We start from the raw sequence: 23,004 nt of genomic DNA, 5'->3' as shown, positions 1-23,004 counted from the left end.
GCCTGTAGAAGTCACTACATTAGGAAGTAGTTGAGGCCAAAACATTGTGGGCGGAATTCTCTGTTGTGGGATCCTCCACTCCGCCGGCTGCGCACTCATGCCTGCAGGTTTCCTGATGGCGTAGGGGTGCACACAATGGGAATTCCCATTGGCCAGCTTCCAGAACAGAGGTTCCCGCTGCCGCCGAGGTCACGCCGCGCAGGAAAACGCGGCTGGAGGACCGGAGAATCCTGCCCTGTATGTTTTCAATAAGGATTGGGTATAAATCTTGCAGCTAAAGGGAGCAAAGGAAATGAGGTGAAAGTGGGAACAGGTTACTGAGTTGGATGATCAGCCATGATCATAATGAATGGTGGAGCAGGCTCGAAGGCTCAAAGGCCTCCTCCTGCTCCTATTTTCTATGATTCTGGTTTTACTTTATATCTGTTTTCACTAAGGAAGATACAGAATACCTCCCAGATGTCGAGATCCAAGGAACTAGGGATAATGAGAAGTTGAAGGAAATTAGTATAAGTAAGTCGGATGTATTGGAGAAATTAATGGGACTGAAAGCTGAGAAGTCCCCGAGACCTGATATTATGAATCTCTGAGTGTTGAAAGAGGTTTCTATGGGGATAGTAGATGCATTGGTGATCATCATCGAAAATTCTACAAATTCTGCAATGGTTCCAGAAGATTGGAAGGCAGCTGCTGACACCCCACTATTTAGCAAAGAAGGAAGAGAAAAACTGGGAACTGTTAGCCTCAATAGTAGGGGATATGCTAGTACCTATTATAAAGGATGTGACGAATGGACAACAGTTAGATAATTATGATCTGATTGGGCATAATCAGCATGGATTTACGAATGGGAAATTATGTTTGATAAACTTGGAGATTTTTAAAGATGTTACAAACAAAATTGATAAAGGATAATCAATGGACACAGTGGGCGGGATTCTCCATTTCTGAGACATTGGCGGGATTATCCAATTGCCGATGCTGAAATCGCACTCGGCGATTGGTCGGAGAATCCGTTTTTTGCTGAAATCGGAGGCGGTGCCGTTTTTCAGATGCTCAGCCCCCTCAAAAACGTGTCATTGGTGAGTACGCCGCACGCCATTGGGGCGGCCTGTTTGTCACCTGAGACCATCCCCCGATGCTCCGCCCCAATGGGCCGACTTCCCAACGGCGTGGGACGCATATGCTCACAATTATCAGGGACCTTGTGTGGCGGCTGCGGACTGTGTCCAGTGCCGCCACAGTCGGGGGGAGCCGTTCTGCTGGCCGGGGGGGGGGGGGGGGGGGGGGGGGGGGGGGGGGGGGGCTTCGGCGGGAGCTGGAGGGACTTGTGGGGGGTGGTCCAGGGGTGGCGAGTGAAGTTACAGGGAGCACTATCCGGCAGGCCGGATTCACGCGCGGCCGGTGCCATGTTGTACGGCGCGACTGCTGCAGGTCACCGCCGTGCGCAAGCACAGCCACGGACCCGGCAATTCTCCGTCCATATCTGCAGGGAAAGCCGGGGGGGGGCTTTACCTGGTGCGGCTGCTAGACCCTCGCCGGGCGGAGCATCGGGCGCCGCTGACTTTTTGGTCATAAGATTAGACACATGCTCCATTCATAGCCTCAAAATCGGAGAATCCAGCCCTAAGTGTTGACGCCAACGCAGAATTCGTGGACTTTCACGGCATGAAAACTGGTGCCTCACCTGGACCGATTCTGTCACTGTGGAGGGGCCAGCACCGGCTCCGCGTGGAACACAATCGATTCCAATGAAAAACGGTGCGGGATTCACCGGGTCCGTGATTGACACCCGGCAGGTTGACCAGCTGCAGCCGCACATAATAATGATAATAATAATATTCTTTATCGTATCATAAGTAGGCTTACATTACGGCAATGAGATTACTGTGAAAAGCTCCCAGTTGCCACATTTCAGCGCCTGTTCGGGTACACAGAGGGAGAATTCAGAATGTCCAAATTACCTAACACAAGGCTACATGGCTGCCTTGCTGGCTGCGGCAATGGTGTTCGTGTCCGTCCACCCTGACCCCACAACCCACCTCTTGGCCACCCCCCGCTACACCCCCGGCCGTGGCAGAAGCCCACCCGGCGAGTGGCACAACTGTCAGCAAACTATGGCGATGTTGGACACTTTCCGTATCTCCTCTCTCTCCCTCAGCAGCCGCCACGCCAGTTTCCCGATTTTTAAAAGCACAAGTGAACCGCACTGTCAGGATCTCGGCCCATCGGAGGCGGAGCAACACGGAGGCCATGGAGATTACCGGGTCAAGCCCACTAATGATTTGCAAACAGTATTTACTGTACGTGCATTTCGGAAGGCATTGGCGCCGCTGTCGAGATGATGGAGAATCGCAATTCAATATCAAATAGGCGCCAGCCGCAATTTCAGTGTCGGAACCAATTCACCGCCCAATCGCGTTTTGCAATTTCGGCGTCGGCCAATGAAGAATCCCGCCCATCATATTTGGACTTTCAGAAGGCTTTTGATAAGGTCCCTCATAAGATGTTGATTTGCAAAATAAAAGCACATGGGATTGGAGGTAATATATTGACATGGATTAAGGATTGGATAACTGGCAGAAAAGAGGGGATGTGAATAAACGGGTCATTCTCGCATTGACAGGCTGTGGCTAGTGGAATACTGCAAACAGCCCAACCCGTTCACAATATATATATCAATGATTTGGATATGGGCACCAAAAGTAATATTTCCAAGCTCACTGATGATACCGAGAGAGGCAGGTATGTGTTTTGTGAGGAAAATGTAAAGTGGCTACAGGAGGATTTGGACAGACTTAGTGAGTGGGCAAGAATATGGCAAATGGAATACAGGGCATGATCTTCCGGCCACTTTGCACCCGAGCAGGAGCATGGCGCGGCCGTTAGATGCCAGGAGAAGAACCCACGAGCTTCCTGGCAGCCAGTATGCCTTATGAGATCTATCCAGACCTCATGGGTTTGACTGGGGAGAAACTCCCCAAGACCCAAAAAAGTGACTAAGTGTGGTTAGATAGCGGTGGGGAACTCGCCAACAGAGACGGCGGGAAACTCCCAGCAAAACCCAACACAAATGACACTTAGAAACATTTCTGTTAGATCCCGCGCGTTATGTGGAAACAATTGAGGTTACGCATGTTGGGAGAAGGAACAGGTGTGCAGAGTATTTCCTAACTGGTAAGAAATTAGAAAGTATACATGTAGAAAAGACCTGGATGTCCTTATCCATAAATCACTGAAGACTAACATGCGGAAAGCTATTAGGAAGGCCATTATCACAAGAAGATTTGAGTACAGGAGTAGTGGGGTCTTGTTTCAATTGTATAGAAGCTTAGTTAGACCGCACCTGAAGTACAGTGAGCAGTTTTAGTCCCCTTACCTCAGAAAGGATATTATTGCCATTGAAGAATTGGAACAAATCTTCACTAGACTTATTCCGGGATGATGGAACTGTCTTATGAAGAGGGATTGGGCAAACTGGGCCTGTATTTTCTAGTTTTGAAGAGGTGATCTCTCTACAAAATACTTAAAGGAATAGACAGGGTACGTGCAGGTAAGACGGTTTCCTTGGTTGGGGAGTCTAGAATCAGGGGGCACAATTTCAAAACAAGGGGGAAGCCATTTAGGATCAAGATGAGGAGAATTTTCTTTACACAGAGGGTTGTAAATCTTTGGCATTCTCTACCCCTGAGGGGTAGCTCAGGTATGTTTCAGGTAGAGATTGATAGATTTCTGATTAACATTAATGTAAAGGGGTGGCACGGTGACGCAGTGGTTAGCACTGCTGCCTCACAGCGCTAAGGACCCGGGTTCGATTCCGGTCCTGGGTCACTGTCCATGTGGAGTTTGCATATTCTTCCCATGTTTGCGTGGATCTCACCCCTACAACCCAAGGATGTGCAGGATAGGTGGATTGACCATGCTAAATTGCCCCTTAATTGGAAAAAAAATAATTGAGTCCTCTAAATTATAAAACAAAAAACATTAATGTAAAGGGTTATGGGATAGTGGGTGTAAAAGGCATTGAAGTGTCTGATCAGCCATGATCGTATTGAACGATGGAGCAGGTTCGATGGGTTAAATGGCCTACTCCTGTCCTACGTTCCTATAATATGGTGCTGTATTGTCAGCCCCACAGAATCTACCAACGACATGAGACAAAAATAAATAAGAAACCCCATGCACATTATTTATATATCATTAATGCACCAAGGTAAAAAAGGAGTGGCAATTAAGACATGCTGTAAGAACACAGACATTGGTTAATTTGTACTTACAAATGATGTGAGACTAGAATTTTTCCCAAAAAGCAATTTGGTCTTTGCTTGCATATAAATATTTTCCCGCAGAGAACAATAATGTTGCATATTTGCTTCCCTGCACTGACACAAATTCAAACATGAATAAATACATGCGCATAGATCCAAGTGAGAAATAAACTATTTTTTCATTATTAACCAATGCCTATATTACTTTATCCTGTGCCTAGGTGTTGCAGAAAATGAGGCACAGCAAGCATTGTCTTGTGTAGGAATGATTTGCTGGAAAACACAGCTTTTGTGATAAAGGAAGTTTAACTATTTACTCACGGCAGATCTGTCAGTGATCAAGACATCAAAACTTGAACAATTGGTGCAGAGCGGTAGACCTATGAAAGATGCTGCAATGCAGACACATCTCTATTGGTAACCTGTCTCTCTTACAAATGTGAGTCAGACCTAACCCAACCTCACTGTCACTGAAGATCTCGGTCGGCCTTTGCTGTCATCGTCAACTCCAAACAAACCCAACCCCAAAACCTCACCACTGCGGGGTGTTCACACTCAGGAATGGATGAAGTTATATCTAAAAGGACAGGACTAAAATGTGTCCAGAAATAAAAAGAGAAAATGTTGGAAATACTCAGCAGGTCAGGCAGCAACTATGAATAGAGAACAGAGTTAACCTTTCTGAACTGCCGAAAAGTTGTCAACCTGAAACATTAACTCTTGTTTCTCTCACCACAGGTGCTGTCTGACCTGCTGAGTTTTCCCAGCACTTTCTGTTCTTATATCAGATTTCCAGCATCTGTAGGATTCAGCTATTAATTCATTTGATTGTGCAATTTGTTTTTCATTCAATCTGTCAAGTACTACTTACTTCATCTCCCTCGTAGGACCACCTATCCCCATACTGCATTTTGCACATTCTATACTGTTCTCAGTGATCCGGTGCATTGCACAGATTCACAATAAGCTCCAATTCATTTAATTGGCACTTTGCCATTTTTAAAAATTCATTCGCAGGATTTGGCCATCGCTAGCTAGGCTCGCATTCATTGCCCATCCCTAATTGCCCTTGAGAAGGTGGTGGTGAGTTACCTTTCTGAACCGCTGCAGTAGGTACACACACGGTGCTGTTAGGGAGGGAGTTACAGTATTTTGACCCAGCGACAGTGAAGGAACGGCGATATATTTCCAAGTCAGAATGGTGAGCAGCTTGAAGGGGAACTTTCAGGTGGTGGTCAGCAACTTTCTGCTGACCTTGTCCTTCTAGATGGTAGTGTTAATGGGCTTGGAAAGTGCTGCCTAAGGAGCTTTGGTGAGTTCCTGCAATGCATCTTGCAAATGGTACACACTTCTGCCACTGTGCGTCAGTGGTGGAGGGATTGAATCTTTGTGGAAGGGATGCCAATCAAGCGGGTTGCTTTGTCCTGGATGGTGTCAAGCTTCTTGAGTGTTGTTTGAGCTACACATAACCAGGCAAGTGGAGAATATTCTATTAAACTCTTGACTTGTGCCCTGTAAATGGTGGATGGACCTTGAGGCGTCAGGAGGTGAGTTACTCTCCACAGATTCATACCCTCTGACCTGCCCAAGTACACACAATATTTGTACGGCTAGTCCAATTCAATTTCTAGCCAATGGTAACCCCCAGGATGTTAACAAGTATGAGCTTCATTATTACAGATAAGTGTTCTTGCTAATTGGCCATTTCACTTCTCTGAATGTTTGAAAATTTGGAAATATCTGACAGGTCAGAGCAAAGTGCTGTTTTCACTCCATCAGTGCATTCTTTCATCACCAGCTTTGAAGATATGGGTCAATGACCCATTCTGTGCAAAAGTGAAAATGGGAGCCAATGCTGCCCACCTGAAAGAAAGAACTTCCATTTATGCAGTGAATTTGTCTTCTACAGAGCTTCACAACCAAAGAGTTGTTCTTTTGAAATATGGTCACTGGCATTAGACAGGCAGACACTGCAGGCAATTTATAAATAGCAAGTTCCCACAGACAGAAAATGAGTAAAAGATCAATTAAGCTGTTTTAATGGTGTTGACGATGGGATTAATGTTGGCCAGTACATGAGAAAAACTGTTCAGCTTTCTTCAAAAAAAGTAGGACTTCCTTCCTGCACTAATAATGAGACATCCTTTGCATAAAAGATTACAAAGTCAAACATTTTTTCAATTTTTGGCATATCCTATTAATACCACCGACTCGCCCTCGTTGATGGCCCGAAGGCGGATCCTGTTGGGATGGAGAGCAACCTCTGCACCCTGTGCCCTGGCGTGGCGAGGGGACCTGTTGGAATTCTTAACTCTTGAGAAGGTTAAGTTTGAACTGAGGGGAAGGATGGACGGGTTCTACAATTCATGGGCGTTATTCATTATGCACTTTCAAGAATTGGATAACATCGAACATTACGGGGGTGGGTTAGGAAGGTTGGGGACTGTATGTGTTAATGGTGACTATGGGTGATTCCTGATTCCTTTTTGTTAACATGCGGGCTTCTGTTTGGGAGTTTGGTGGGAGGATTGGATTGCTGTTGTTATGGGGATTGACATTGGATTCGTTACTGCTTATTGTTTTTTGGTGGTGGGTGTAAATTTGGAAGAAAATGTGAAAAAAGGAGAATAAAAATATATATTTTTTAAATACCACCGACTCGCGTGTCAGATGTAACCGAATTAGGTGGTTCGTAAGGCACTCTTGATTGTTCCCATCTTCAAAATGTATTGTACCTTCTAAAGTGTTTTGCAAGATTATTGTGATGTTCATTAAAGCACGACTACTTATTAGCTGTGGGGGCTTGTGTGTTTTAACATCATTATCTATTGATAAGCAATTATCTATTGAAGTGAGCCCTTCCTATTTAAACTAAGACACTGAGGTGTCAGTATGAATTTTTCAAGTTACCACAAAAGCCTATCAGAGTTAGAAGGTGATATTTTTAATACTAATTAGTGTCTGAAGTTAAGACGCGGGGGGCGTGATTTGATTGAAGTATAAAGGATCCTGAACAGTCTCGACAAGGTGTGCATGGAAAGGTGTGCATGTCGGTGAGTCCAGAACTAAGGAGCACTGTTTTAAAATTAGGGGTCGCCCTTTAAGGACAGAGGTCAGGAGAATATTTCTTTTCCTTGACCTCTCTGCCTCAGAAGGCGGTGGGGGCAGAGTAACTTAATTCTTTTAAGGTGGGGATAGATAGATTCTTGTCAGGCAAGGGAATCAAAGGTTCTCAGGGACAGATGGGAATGTGAAACTCCAAACACAAGCAGCCATGATCTTATTGAATGGTGGAGCAGGCTCGAGGGGCCGAATGGCCAACCCGATCCTATTAAATTGTGCTAAGCATGTCGAATTCTAGACAACTTTGTGGAACGAATAAAGATTCACGAGGAAGTGGGTTGAGATTGGCAAAACCCATTCCAACAATAAACTTCTCTGCCAACAGAGAAATGAGACTTTCATTCCATCCAGTCATGCAGGAATTAAACGCCGTGCAAATCTTTGTGATAGAAATTAGCACAGCTGAGCTGCACCTGTATTTCCTCTTTTATCCTTAACTTAAAATCACTTGTGAAATTTTCTGAAATGGACAGATGATGTATGCACCAAAACTTGGATCTAACCAGAATGACTATTCTGTACATGTCGCTGGACCAAATTGGAACTTGGAACTTGGCAGCGATTCTTATCTGTACCATTTGAATGAAATCAAACCTGATAACTCAGCAACTCTTTATGTCACCACTTGCCTGCCAGCACACCTCCTGTGCTTATACAGTTTGCTGGACGGCACTACTGAAATTGAGCGGGCCAGTTCAGCTCAGTTGGCTGGACATTTGGTACGTGATGCAGAGCAAGGCCAGCAGCGTGGGTTCAATCGCCGTACCTGCTGAGGTTATTAATGAAGGCTTTGCCTTCTCAACCTTGCCCCTCGCCTGAGGTGTGGTGATCCTCAGGTTAAATCACCGCCAGTCAGCTCTCCCCTTGACAAAGTGGAATGCAGCCGATGGTCATCTTGGACTATGGCGACTTTACTTTCACTTTACTGCTGGATTTGAAGCAGCAAGAGCAGATTTTATATCTGTACATTAGATGCCAGTTTTCTATTCATACTGCTTCAGAAGGTACAATGGCTCAGTGATTCACTCCTGAGTCTAGTTGCAAATGGGCCTCAGACGGTACAATTAATTTGATCTTTCACACTGACACCAATGCCAAATGTGCTGCATAATACTGCTGTTTTTTGTAGCAATCAGAAACTGGCATCAATAGCAGGACCATCTGGAGAAACTGCTGTTGCCACAATTGTGTCCAATTCCACAGTCAGTACTCAGGAAATACCCATTACTTTGAAAAGCAAAATTCTGTATTTATCATGATTCAATTTCAGATGACCAAAAAAGCCAATTATTTCATGAATTCTTTGAAATCATTGGAAAATTTACCAGGAGGCAGAGTTTCCTAGAGCTCTGTGAAGTTTGTGGAGTTAGATTTCCCCACACTCTGTGATGGCAGCAGGCATGATAACAGGGGCCCCTGGTGGCAGTATGTTCACAACATGGGAATTACAATCAATGTGTTGTTTGCCCTTTTCCAATCAGACTGATTGGATGAAAATGGGGTTTTGTCGAAGCATAGCCATCCTCCCTATCGATTAACCTGTAACCGATCCACGCAGGATGAATAAAAGCAAAATACTGTGTATACTGGAAGTTTGAAATAAAAGCCGAAAGCTCAGCAGGTCCCAGGCAGCATCAGGTGGAGAGAGAACGTCAGTTGACCGAATTGGTATCATGCCACTGATGCACAATGAATCTGAATCTGGGGCTTTTCCCCACATGAATCCCAGAGACTTCGGGATAGAGCTTGCCAACCGTGTGTCTAACAGCGATGAAGCATCGAAGCACAATTTCTATTGATAACAGTCATTCAAAATTAAAGTAACTTTGAACTATCTTAAAAATAACATGCAACACTACTTAAGGTCATCCATAAACCTACCCCTTCAAATGTTCAACTTGCTATTGGCTCTTAGAAAATGCATTATCCCAAAGATCTATGTTAGGTCAAACACATCACCACGCTGTTTATAGTCTGGTTATATATTGTCAGCATTTTTGAGTTTTCTGTGATTTTGTAATCTGTTACAATAATCGTTTTTTTTTAAATATAACAAAAGCGATGAAATTGCTCAACAGCCCCGATTCTTGTTTTGGTCATTTTCATTATTCTCGAATTACACAAAGTTCATATAAACTACTTAACGTTTGGTGAACTTACTTTCTCTCTCCATTTGCCAGATAGGAACTGCGGAAGAAGCCCAGCAGTTCGTCTGCTATATTGGCACTGTATCTGATTCTGACAGTGTAACGTTTCAGTGCGTTCAGCTCCCTGGTCAACATAATCACCAAAACTTGGTTCTGTGGATAGAGGAAATATCTTCTAATCCCAAGGCGGTCCGAGCTGTTGGCTACAGTGACCCCTTCAACAGGCAGCTTGTCTGCATGCAGCACGATGTACTTGGTCGAGTTCACGCAGCGCATCCAAATGCTGACTTCCCCAGTGAAAGTGAAGTTGTCCATGAAAGCTGTTATGTTCAGCTCGTAATGGTAGGGTTTGAGCGAGCTGGGTAGCCTGAGCTGCGTCCAGGGTTTCCCAGCTGTTTTGCTGTGGCTGGGGTTGCTGCTGAGGCTCTCTGTGCTCTGGTTCAACCTAGCCCCAGGGTGCACGGTGATATTCCCCATCCTGTTGCTGCCCTCGTTAGCACACTCCTCAAACTTCACACTCAGGAGCACCGCAATGATGGTGACTATGATAAGACCCAAGATGGAGATGGCGAAACCCAGTACAAGTCTCCTGTGCACGGTGATGTGCCTTTCGGTGGTCCTGGGTCTGACCACCACAGAGTCTGCCCACTGATCAGACAGTCCCCTTCCATTCCTCATGGAGTCTTCCTCAATTACCATCTGCGTGAAAGATATGCTCTTGTCTCGTTTATCCTCCAAAGCCATCACACACTCTGCTGCTAATCTGTAAAACGGTGCAGGTTACAAGGAGGGCGGGTCTAATTCAGATGTGCTGAAGGAGAGCAGATCCTCGCACTGATTGAGAAGCAAAATCCAATCTTCTGTCAATGAAAGTTGTCTTTAACTGCATTTAATATTGGTCTGAACCTCTACGATGTTCTTTAGATCAGGTAGCAAACCACATTCCGTGTGTCGCCTTCTCCTGCAAGTCCATGTTGTCTGATGTTTTTAGCTCTGGGTATTTTAAAAGGAATACTCCTCTAGTGAAAGATCTGGCTGCTGCCGTGGGCAGTGTTGGCGGCGGCAAATCACCATTTCCACTGCCTGAGCACCTTTCGTGCCTGGAAAGGACTCGGAGCTGATCGTTCAAAACATCATCGTCCGCCAGGCTCCCGGGCGACACTCCCGAGAAAAGTGCAGACCATGAAAGCAACAGCTGCCACTCCTCTGCAACCTGACCAGAGAGAAAAAGGAGATTCCGTTAAACAGAGAGGGACTGGCCAGAAAGATGTGTTTTTTTTAAGACCCTGATAACTGGGGGCAGAGCACATTGGGAGTTGGTCAAACTATCGTCTCAATAAGGCAGTCAATAAACCAACAATATTTCCAATCATAAATCATCGATTCTCACTTTTAAGTTCAGTCAGCTCAGGCTCAACTCCATGAAAAAGATTTGAGATGAAATAGTAACTGGTTGACGAATAGTAACTTGCAATCCTGTAAACAAACACATATGAACCGGCTAATTCCATCTCAATGGGAACATGTCATCCGGTTAAAACGTACACGTCGATGAAGTCTATGCACAGAATCGCAAAAATAAATCGTGATGAGAAAGATAGTTGAAAACCTGGTTGCTTGCTATCGAGCCGTGTGAATGCCTGGTGTCATTCTCCCCAAATAGCCTAAGATGAATCGAGGCAGGGGAGATACAGTCCCAAATTCTGCCTTGCCTTTTTATATTGTCTGGGACCCGACTGATTCTCGTCCCAGGCGCTAGATTACGTGGCTAGGCACCTCTTAATGTTTGCATTTGTTGAGCAGAAATAACGTTTGAACAACGCTGAGCAAAAATGGAACACGATAACACTCAGACGTGTGATGCACATGCAGTTTTTTTGTTTAAAGTGTCAAACCATTATTGCCTGGGCGGTGGGTGGGGGGGGGGGAATTGAAACAGGGAGCGAGGTGTGTTTTTGGTACTGGGAGCACTGGAAACCGCCCCACCACCAGCAGCAACCTTCCTCCTCCCCCCCCCCCCCCAACTCCCTTGCCCAGAAATCGCTCAGGTTTAAAACAGTGGAAAATAAATGACTTTTTCAACCTGCAAAAGAAGCTGCAAACGCCACTTAATTTCTTCAGCGCCTTTGCCACTCGTCCCGGCATCATCAAGTACTTGCTGTCTCTCCACGCCAAACAGAAAACGGTGGCATTGGACCGCTGGCTCGGACACACATGTTACAACAGTTGAGTCAAGTTTTACTCGGGGTTTGGCAAATGCCCCCTGCCCGTTTTTGTTTTTTTTGCGACTTCTACAGTTTCCCACCGTGGATGCACAAGGCGGATATTTAAGAGTTTAATTCTGTCCACCTCCTGTATGAGTGAGTTCACAGAACAGCTCTCACATCCACTGCTTGTTCTGACAGTGGTCTGCAGTGAGCGCTGCCCCACCTGGCGGTACTGAGTGTCACTGTACAGTGAGCTCTGAAAGGGTTGGACGGGGGAACCTGGGAGAAATCGGAAGTTGCTTAACAATTGGGGAAGGGAGTATGTGTTAAGGTTAGCGCGTGGGCGGTTTACATCAAAACATGTAAGAATTTAGCATATTCCACTCCCACTCATGCAAGTTTAAACGTTCCGGGGGCGGGGGTGGGTGGGGGTCTATTCTTGGCTAGTACAAGATCTACCTCTGAATCGTGGGTCAAAACTCTATAAAACTGGCTGCCCTGAAATTCGGCTGGTTAAGATAAGCCTCCACCTCCCATGGTTATGATTTAAGAAAAGACTGATGGAAGAAATTGTCCGCCCACTCCCCGCGTCGACCACAAGCTGCCAGAGTCTCTGTACTTAAAAAAAAATTTGCATTTCTTCTCTGTCCAAAATGGTATTTCGGGGGAAAAAAATGAGTGCGTCACACATGAAATGAAAATCACTTGTCACAAGTAGGCTTCAAATGGAGTTACTGTCAAAAGCCCCAATCGCCACATTCCGGCACCTGTTCAGGGATGCTGTTACAGGAATCGAACCATGCTGCTAGCCTGCCTTGGTCTGCTTTCAAAGCCAGCAATTTAGCCCTGTGCTAAACAGTGTGACAATCATAACGGGTAATTGGAGTAAGGAGAGAAAGACTAATAAAACGAGATGTTAACCGAAGATAATAACAGATACTATGCTTGCACCCCCAGGATTACCCGGAAAACAGAAAACACAGGATGAAGCAAGGACTGCCGACATGCGTTTGGATCATCGCTGGACCTCTGCAACTGCGCACGCAACGGACTTTAGTTACAAACCCCACACCAGCCCCGAACACTACCACACAACAGGCCACCACCAGCCCGGACACAACACCACACATGAAGACAGACATCGAAACCCCCACTTGGTGCGAAAACATTGCCAAATGGAACCCCCTTTCATACATAGTAGAGGCCCTTCTAGTAATTGCAATAATCGGCAGTGTCATTCAGACACTTCGACTCCGTAAATGGCAAGCAAAAGCCTCCCACTCCCCGATATATACTGTCTTTGGAATTCAACAAAATGAAATTCATGCACTAATCGCTGCTAAGAATAAACCATATACCTCTTTAACTTTATTCGGATTAAGTAGAAATGTGATGCTGCTGTTTTAAATTTTGTACTGTATATAACTTCATTGATATTTACTAGCAGCATGAGAGTAGCTTAGATAGCGTTAGCTTGAGATCAACTGTGCGGATAAATTAAATGTTTTATAGTGACCTAAATTATAGTGACCGTTAGAAATGAATTAATTTATGAATGTATTAACGAAATATAAGGTGAATGTCCCAAACCCTAAGATAGAGTAGAGTAGAACCTTGCCTTGATCAAGGGTGACCAGGCCACCAAGGATGAACAGGGATCGATAGTGTGATCCACCACGCTTTGCGTTCAGGATCAAGAGGAATGTAGCCACCTGCACAGGACCATGGGAATGATGGCCAACACAGGACTCAGACAGATACAGAACCTATGTGTATCTGAAACACAGGTAACCGGGCCTGATCGAAACCCCCGGTCGTTTGCATTTCAATAGTCCATTTTCCCAGGACAATAGAACTCCAATCAAGCAACCGGTACAGCCACAGACTGATCGGCGCCACTCCCTTTACACAGAAAGCCCAATTGCCAAGGACCCACTCAGCTACCAAAGTACCCGCCCCTTTATTGGCCAAAATCGAAGACAGTGATTAGTGCCCTGTCAAGCTATTGAGTCCAAGGTTAAGAACAGCCCCAAAGAGCGTGAAATCCCAGAGGGGTAAAAGACGACACAGCCATGTGTTCTGTCTCTTTTGGATCCGGCCTGTGCCAACCCAATTGTACTAGGAACAGCCAGCCAAGTTCAAGACCAATGATCGCTACCTGACGGATGAGCCCAGCAGAGATAGAGCCACTTTCTTCGAACCAGCCAAGTGAAATTCAGATAAAGGCTTTATCCATTTGCACAGTGCCGGTCGCCCTGACATTAAGTACAGGTTTTTGTAGCTGATAGGTGTAGTTTAACTCGTAGTAGATATTGTGTTTGCATGTCGACATAACCCTTGTGTATGTAAATAAACCATCTTTTGAACTAACTAACTGGTTGTGTGGTCTATTGATCGATATAAGGGAAGGCTTGTGGTTCACCAACATTATTAATAGAGCAACACTCCAAATAAAACACTTCCTCCGCAAAGAGACCCCGGAGCCCCAGTAGCCACACTACTAGAGGACCTGATAGGCACAAGCAATGAGATGGGGGGGGGGGGGGCTATGTGGGAAAATATACGGACAGCTACTGGACAGAACCCGGACTCCACTGGACGAGACCAGACAAAAATAGGAGGCCGAACTGGGGACAGAGTTTGGATGGGGACTCTGGAGCGAAGCACTGAGCAGGGTAAACTCCACCTCCTCCTGCACAAGGCTAAGCCTAATGAAACTCAAAGTGGTGCACAGAGCGCACCTGACCAGAACCCGAATGAGCAGGTTCTTCCCGGAGGTGGAGGACAAATGTGAGCGGTGCCAGAGGGACCCGGCCAACCACACCCACATGTTTTGGGCTTGCCCCAAGCTTGCTGGGTTCTGGGCAGCCTTCTCCGAGGCAATGTCCAAGGTTGTGGGGGTGAGGGTGAAGCCATGCCCGATAGTGGCAATCTTCGGGGTATCGGGGCAGCCAGAGTTACACATGGGGAAGGGGGCCAACGTCTTCGCTTTCGCTTCCCTAATCGCATGCCGGAGAATCCTGCTCGGTTGGCGATCGGCAGCACCACCCAAAGCTGCAGACTGGCTCGCTGACCTCTCGGAATTTCTCCACCTGGAGAAGATTAGGTTACGCGACCCGAGGGTCAGATGAAGGCTTCCTGGATACTTGGGGGCAGTTTTTCGGGCTGTTCCAAAACCCGTTTGAGGCCAGCAACGAGGAGTAACCTTATAAGAATTTTTTTTAAACACCAAGATAGACGAGATACCAAACGACTGTGCAACCCGGGGGTGGGGGGGTTGGGGGGGGGGGGGGCGGGGGGAGACTGAAGGAAGGTGGGGAAACCACAAAAGATGGGACCCCCCCTTCTTTTCCCCCATACTGTCCAGAAAATAAAAGAAAAGCACAGCCAAAGCCAGGGGGGCTGGGGCGGGGGGTCACTGGGAAAGGGGGAGGAACAATAGACTGATCCAGAGGGCAACAAAATGCACATCGGGTCAGTTAAACGAAGGACAAACTAAACCTCTCTGTATAATAAAGGAAATTAGCGCGGGTGAGAAAAATGTGATGTGAATATGGTCGCCTCATTTTAGAAAGGATGTGGAAGCTTTGGAAAAGGTGCAAAGGAGATTTACCAGGATGTTGCCTGGAATGGAGAGTAGGTCTTACGAGGAAAGGTTGAGGGTGCTAGGTCTTTTCTCATTAGAACGGAGAAGGATGAGGAGTGACTTGATAGAGGTTTATAAGATGATCAGTGGAATAGATAGAGTAGACAGTCAGAGACTTTTTCCCCAGGTGGAACAAACCATTACAAGGGGACATAAATTTAAGGTGAATGGTGGAAGATATAAGGGGGATGTCAGAGGTAGGTTCTTTACCCAGAGAGTAGTGGAGGCATGGAATGCACTGCCTGTGGAAGTAGTTGAGTCGGAAACATTAGGGACCTTCAAGCAGCTATTGGATAGGTACATGGATTACGGTAGAATGATATAGTGTAGATTAATTTGTTCTTAAGGGCAGCACGGTCGCATTGTGGATAGCACAATTGCTTCACAGCTCCAGGGTCTCAGGTTCGATTCCGGCTTGGGTCACTGTCTGTGCGGAGTCTGCACATCCCGTGTGTGCGTGGGTTTCCTCCGGGTGCTCCGGTTTCCTCCCACAGTCCAAAGATGTGCAGGGTAGGTGGATTGGCTATGAAAAATTGCCCTTAGTGTCCAAAATTACCCTTAGTGTTGGGTGGAGGTGTTGACCTTGGGTGGGATGCTCTTTCCAAGAGCCGGTGCAGACACAATGGGCCGAATGGCCTCCTTCTGCACTGTAAATTCTATGATAATCTATGATTAATCTAGGACAAAGGTTTGGTACAACATCATGGGCCGAAGGGCCTGTTCTGTGCTGTATTTTTCTATGTTCTATGTTCTATGTATATATACAACTGTTTATAAATATGGGAAATGCCAAGAAAAAGATTTCTTTTTAAAAGATAAAATCCCCCAAAAAAGATTGAAATATGAATATGGCACTTCAGTCATATGCAATCCAGATGAGGCACAAATGGAAGTTGTTTTTTTCCTGAACAACTGGTTGGCAGCTTCCATCACCATTTGTTCTGGTGCTGGCCCTCAAAGTTACCAGATACACTGAATTCACTTTCCAACATGTCACCTGCAAGATGATGTGGATTGTTAGTGTATTAACAGAAACACTAGGCTAGCATATTCCTCAGCATTCAGCAAAATAAACTTTTTGACTTCAATGACTAATTATGTTTTAAAACATCAATAAAATGAGTCAAATATTAGTACTTAAGGGCTAGCATTTGAAAGTAGCAGTTAACGGACACGAACATTGGGGGTTAAGAGAAGCAATCACAAAGGAATATTACGTGTAAATGATAAAAAGTCCATCAAAAAATGCTAATTTAGTTTAAAGACCGGGAAGGGTTATTAAAATAATATTAAAGATGAAATGGACAAGAGTAGGGAATGAAAGGGCTGAAAAGCTTGTATATGTGTCAGAATCGCTTGAAGATTTCAACAATAGAATTGTGCACTCTGGACAGAAAGTAATTCTGCTCGTGAAATCTTTAACAGGTTCACTACGTACCAGAACCCTTGATGGGAGCAATCAAGATAACCACAAATCTTACAAAGACTAATGTACAAAATGAGCATTAGGGAATACACTGAGTTGTTGACAAGCCTATATGGGTAAATAATTCCTTTTAATACAAATAAATAGTTTTGTAAGGTGCACTCTTGAAATAGGGAACATCGGTACGAACATATGCATTAGGAGCAGGTATAGGCCACTCTGCCCCTCGAACCTGCTCTGCAATTCAATAAGGATCAATAACCTCAATCCCACTCTCCACTTACCCCCTATAACCCTTCACCCCTTTGTTAATCAAGAATCTATCTATCTCTGTCTTTAAAATATTCAAAGACTCTGCTTCCACTACCTTTTGAGAAAAAAAGTTTCGAAGACTCACAAACTCTTCGGGAAGGAAAATGTCTCCGAATCTCTCTCTTAAATGAATGACCCTTTATTTTTAAACAGTGACCGCGAGTTCTAGATTTCCCACAAGAGGAACTGTTCTCTTCACATCCACCTTGTCGAGACCCCTCAGCATCTTATATCAAGTTGCTTTTTACTCTTCTAAACTCCAGCAGCTACAAACCTAGCCTGTCTAACCTTTCCTCACAAGACAACTTTCCCAATCCAGGTATTTGTCTAGCAAACCTTCTCTGAACTGCTTCCAATGGACTTACATCCTGTTGTGTTATGTTAAGCTGCTACTTGATGTAGGCTTTACTGAAGGATGCTCCAGACAATGAGATAAGTTAAACGTATATATTGAGCGATTAACAATGCTCCTAAATGAGTTCGACACTCTGCTAATCTGACTCTAGTAACTCAGTCTACTCTGCTAACTATACAAGCTTGCTCTAAACCACGTGCTAGGGTGTGATGTTGCTGTTAATCAACCCTGTCTTGCTCTCTAGGTTTCTGCCGGTGGGAGAGGCAGAGCCTGTGTGCCTTGTCCTTTTTATAGTGGTCGTGTAGTGCCCCCTTGTGGTAATGCCACCTCTGGGTGTCCTGATTACCCATTGGTTGTGTCCTGTTCTGATGACCCATTGGTTGCGTGTCTGCATATCATGACACATCCTTCCTTAAATAAGGAGACCAATATTTTACACCAGATGTGGTCTCATCATGCCCTATATAACTGAAGCATAACCTCGCTTCTTTCTTATTCAATCTTGCCTGCAATAAATGAGAACATTCTATTAGATTTCCTCACTACTTGCTAGGAATTTGACAGTGACTTGAGGAGTAATATTGATGCAGCTTCGGCAGGTGTTTCCACGGATTGGTCCTGGGACTCTAGATCACTAGTATTCCTTTCTCAGGATCCTTTTTTTGGCCTCCTCTTCCCATCAAGTGTCCTTGAAGAATTGTGTCCCTTCAATCAGGGCACTCCTCTAAGTAGGCATCTTCTGAGCAAGGGTCTCCCAGGCATTGACATCTATGTGGTATTTCTTGAGATAAGCCTTTAGGTGTCTTTGAAGCACTTCCTTTGTCTTCCTCGTGTTCGGGAGCCTTCCTTGTGCTGGGCAAAGAAGATTTTCTTTGGCAGTCGGGAATCTGACATTGTAAGCATGTGGCCGGCCCAGCGGAGTTGTTTCGTATGATCGCGGCCTCGATGCTGGTGCTCTTGACAGCTTCAAGGACGCTGATGTTAGTTCGCCTGTCCTCACAGCTGATGTGGAGAATCCATCTCAGACAGGGTTGATGGTACCTCTCCAAGACCTTGAGGTGGCGCCTGCGCATAGTCCAAGTTTTTGAGCTGTACAGCTGGAAATGCAATGATTAGTTCCACTGCTGTTGACAAATGTGCATTGGGCACTGATGTCCCACATTATTGTAAGACGTCTTACAACACCAGGTTAAAGTCCAACAGGTTTGTTTCAAATCACTAGCTTTCGGAGCACAGCTCCTTCATCAGGGAGATCTCTTCAGGATCTCATGGAGTGGGATCCCCAATGCTGCTTTATGTTTAATGGAGTTGTGCCACAACCATTTCTGTTGAGTGGGACCTTTGGTTGTGATAATAATTACTACAACAACTTATATTTGGTGTAATGACAACAATCTCTCCCTCAATGTCAGCAAAACTAAAGAGCTGGTCATTGGCTTCAGGAAACAAAGTACTGTACACACCCCTGTCTGCATCAATGGGGCTGAGGTGGAGATGGTTGACAGCTTCAAATTCCTATGTGTGCACATCACCAAAAATCTGTCCTGGTACACCCATGTTGATGCTACAACCAAGAAAGCACAACAGCGCCTATATTTCCTCAGGAAACTAAGGAAATTTGGCATGTCCACATTGACTCTTACCAACTTTTACAGGTGCACCATAGAAAGCATCCTATCTGGCTGCATCACAGCCTGGTATGGCAACTGCTCGGCTCAAGACTGCAAAAAATTTCAGAGAGTCGTGAACACCGCCCAGTCCATCACACAAACACGTCTCCCATCCATTGACTCTATCCACACCTCTTGCTGCCTTGGGAAAGTGGGCAACATAATGAAAGACCCCTCCCACCCGGCTTACTCACTCTTCCAACTTTTTCCATCGGGCAGGAGATACAAAAGTCTGAAAACACGCAAGAACAGATTCAAAAACAGCTTCTTCCCTGCAGTTACCAGACAGCTAAACGACCCTCTTATGGACTGATTTAATTAATACCAAACTCCTGTATTCTTAACCCGCTGCCAGTGTCTGTGTATTGTGTATTTGTGTTGTCCTATTACGTGTTTTCTTTTCATGTATTAAATGATCTGTTGAGCTGCACGCAGAAAAATACTTTTCACTGTACCTTAGTACACATGACAATAAACAAATCCAATATTCATATAGCACCTCCCCCCCTCCCCCAAGTACTCTCTGACTAAAGGACCTATAACAGTGATCCCCTAACTAGAGGGACCCCCACAGAGACCCCTCAACTAAAGAACCCCCCCCCCCCCCCACAGGGACCCCTTGACTACTGGGACCCCATACCGATACTGCCTGACCCCCCCCCCCCCCTCCACTGAAAAGAGAGTCCTGTCTGGAAGGTAGAGAGCAGTCCAGACAGGGGCAGTGAAAAAAAGGTGCAGCTGTAACACTTACCTGGAAGGTCCATGTGTCCATTCCTGGAAGGAGCAGAGCTGTGACCTGTGTTTCATCTGCTCAATCCATTAGCTGCAAATCATTCAATAATTTCTAGTAGTGGGCTGTGATTGACAGCTTCCACAAAATAGATGCAGCTCGGATTTATTCACCTCCCTTCCTGGATGAGTGACTCTAAGTCCTGAAACTGCAATAAACATCAACCACATTAAAGAGCTGTAAGTGCATTGCAATCACACGCTTGTGTGATTGGAATGCACTTGGTGATTGGAATGCAATGACCTCTCTTTGAGAAGGTTGACGTTTGTAAACATTGGGGTTTCAGTCGCATTAAAATTGTGGCTTGATAGCTGGATTCCCTCAGAAATCCCTCGTATTCCTCACCATTCATAAATTTGCATGGCAAGGGACAGGGAATCGCTTCCCAATTTGCACTCTCAGGGAGAACGTAAATCGGTTCCAATTCTCCTCCGCCGGGAGAACTATCTCCCAAACAGAGACTCTTGCCCATGCTTTTCATAAAGGTCAAGCAGTATTGGCAAGGAACTGTACCACCTGTGAGAAGTGGATACCTGTCATCGTCTTAGCACTGACAGAACTGGTCTCCTACTCTGTGTAAACTCGGGACAAAGTTGAGTTTGGAAGACACACTGAGAAACATTTAGCAGTTCAAACAGTTTTGCCAGAGACAACTGAGAGTCAACCAACTGGGCCAAGTGAAGACCTGGACATTCCTGAAAACCTGACAACACCTGAAACAACTGTGCAAGTCAGTACCTCAGTTGAGGACATTCCAACACTGAGTCAACCGCCAAATCCTTCGTCAACTCCAGTTGAGACAAATGCAGACAAAGTTTAAACGCAACCAAAATTACCGGAGGTTACAGTCAACACAAAGAAGCGGATGCCTGAGGTTCGCCGACAACCACATAGGAATCAACGTCCTCCAAAGCGTTTGTTAATTGTTCATATTGTAAATTTTGATTGTTAACGTAATGCTGTGTTTCTTTGCAGGCCCCTCTGATGTAAAGAACAAGTTGGAACAAGGTCGCTTTAAGAGTTTGATCACATGATGTATTGTTGATGTCATCGGCCGTTTAGGCAGGTTAACAGTCAGTCTAGTTTGCAGCCTGTAGTGAAGACACCTTTCCAATAAAGCTCTTGTTCGTTTGTACATTCGCAGTCTGCAAGCATATCCTTTAAAAACACCTTTTAAGAGCTCAGAGTGGATAGTATGGTCTGTGATCCCTGCATGCTTCCAAAATATCTTGGACTGTGCACCAGGTAACTGAGCTGATCTCCCATGAGACCTGCATAAAGCCCTGCAAGCTAACTCCGTGATCAAGGAACGGCCAGCCAATCATTGTAACGTCACAGCAGATTTATCAACGCTGTGAAATAACGAAGGGGAGCAATGCATTGAAACAGCATTAGTAATATTTGAAAATATAAAGGAGCCAGATATCCAAAGTAACAAAAGACCGAATACAAAGAAATAGAGGATACATTTTAAAATAAAAGGATTGAAACAGGACAGTACCTGAGTCCCTTTGGATGTTATTTAAAGACATGAAAATGTTGAGCAGAACAACTTATTTCGCTGAATGGTTTTAAAATGTTAAGTACAAGAGGGATTTGCAATGAAAAACAGTTTTTCTTTCCTTCATTCATAGGATGTGCGAATTGCTGCCAAGATCAGCATGCACTGCCCATTCCTAGTTGCCCTTAACGTGGTGATGGTGTCTTCTGCAGTTATGTGATGTAGGAAACCTACAGTCCTTTTAGCGAGTTCCAGAAATTTGATCCAGTGACAGTAAAGGAACAATGATTTTGTTCCAAGTCAGGATGGCCTGTGACTTTGAGAGGAATTTTCAGCCAGTGATGTGATTTTCCTGTTCGTCAGCTGCAATTGTTCTTCTAGGCAGCAGAATTTGAGGATTTGGAAGATGCCGATGAAGGAGCTTTAGTGAGTTGCTGCAGAGCATCTTGTAGATGGTACACACTGCTGTTACTGTGTGTTGGTAGGGGAGGGAGTGGATGTTTAAGTTGTCAATCAAGCAGGCAGCTTTGTCTTGAATGGCTTCAAGTTCTTGAGTATTGTTGGAGCTGCAGTCATCCAGGCCAGTGGAGAGTATTCCATCACACTCCTGACTCGAGCTGTGTAGGTAATGGACAGGCTTTGGGGAATCAGGTAGCAAGTTATTCACCATGGAATTCCCAACCTCTGACCTCCTCTTGCCACCACATATTTATGTGGTTGGTCCAGTTAGGTTTCTGGTCAATGGTGATGCCCAGAATATTTAACTTAAAAAGAAGCAAAACCTACACATAACCAGATGACTAACTAATCTGTTAACTCATAGCATGAATACAGTGATTGAGTCAAAGTCCTGTAACTCCCTCCCTAACATCACTGTGGGTGCACCTACATCACATAGACTGCAGCATTTCAAGCAGGCATCTCACCACCACTTTGTCAAGGGCATTTAAGGATGGGCAGTAAATGCTGCCTGAGCCAGCAGCACGCAGATCCCTTGAATGAATGAAAAAAATTATTGCAAACAGAATTTGGCAGGATAAATAAATGCAAATGAATCAATGCTTTTTGTTCGTGAGAGATCAGGAAAAAAAACAAAAGAAAATTTATATGGTACCTGGAGAACTGAAATAGTAACTGAAAATGTTGCAAATACTCAGCAGGTCTGGCAGGCAGCATCTTTGAGGAGAGCGACAGGTTGATGACTTTATATCAGAATTGGAAAAAGTTAGGGATGGAACAGGTTTTAAGGAAGCATAGACGGAGAAGACGGGAGGATAGGAAAGAATAAAGTGCTCAGGTGGTGCTGGCAGGGGACCTGTCAGAGTGCCAGGCTGGCATTACCAAGGTGGCATCTTTCCCTCGCTGTGGATCGGGCCCGAGGCTACCATGCTGGGAGGGCGAGGACCCCCTTAGCGGTGAGTTGGGGCTTGGAGGGGGCATTTGGGTCTCACGTGGGTGTCGAGAGGTCGGGACGCCATTTAAAAAAAAATTGCGATAACACTAAGAGGATTGGAAAGTGTATTTTGCATCCGTATCTATCTATTCAATAAGTATTTCTG

At 45.2% G+C, this 23,004-nt stretch overlaps 2 protein-coding genes across 2 annotated transcripts in view; both read right to left on the bottom strand.

The window, feature by feature from the left end:
• The window catches only part of LOC140396468 (thyrotropin-releasing hormone-degrading ectoenzyme-like), a 172,525-nt gene extending 162,243 nt beyond the window's left edge, over positions 1-10,282 (bottom strand). Inside the window, exon 1 of the mRNA XM_072485115.1 lies at positions 9,552-10,282. Within this exon, the coding sequence (XP_072341216.1) occupies positions 9,552-10,282 (731 nt within the window). The remainder of the gene's footprint in view (positions 1-9,551) is intronic.
• A 358-nt stretch (positions 10,283-10,640) lies between these two features.
• Positions 10,641-23,004, bottom strand: part of LOC140396469 (tryptophan 5-hydroxylase 2-like) — an 84,573-nt gene continuing 72,209 nt past the window's right edge. Inside the window, exon 12 of the mRNA XM_072485118.1 lies at positions 10,641-10,751. Coding sequence (XP_072341219.1) covers positions 10,664-10,751 — 88 coding nt within the window. The 3' untranslated portion in view covers positions 10,641-10,663. The remainder of the gene's footprint in view (positions 10,752-23,004) is intronic.

Source organism: Scyliorhinus torazame, chromosome 19 (assembly GCF_047496885.1).
Source record: "Scyliorhinus torazame isolate Kashiwa2021f chromosome 19, sScyTor2.1, whole genome shotgun sequence".
Taxonomy (NCBI): domain Eukaryota; kingdom Metazoa; phylum Chordata; class Chondrichthyes; order Carcharhiniformes; family Scyliorhinidae; genus Scyliorhinus; species Scyliorhinus torazame.
Note: the sequence above shows the minus strand (reverse complement) of the source record. Positions and strands in the feature narration are given on the sequence as shown.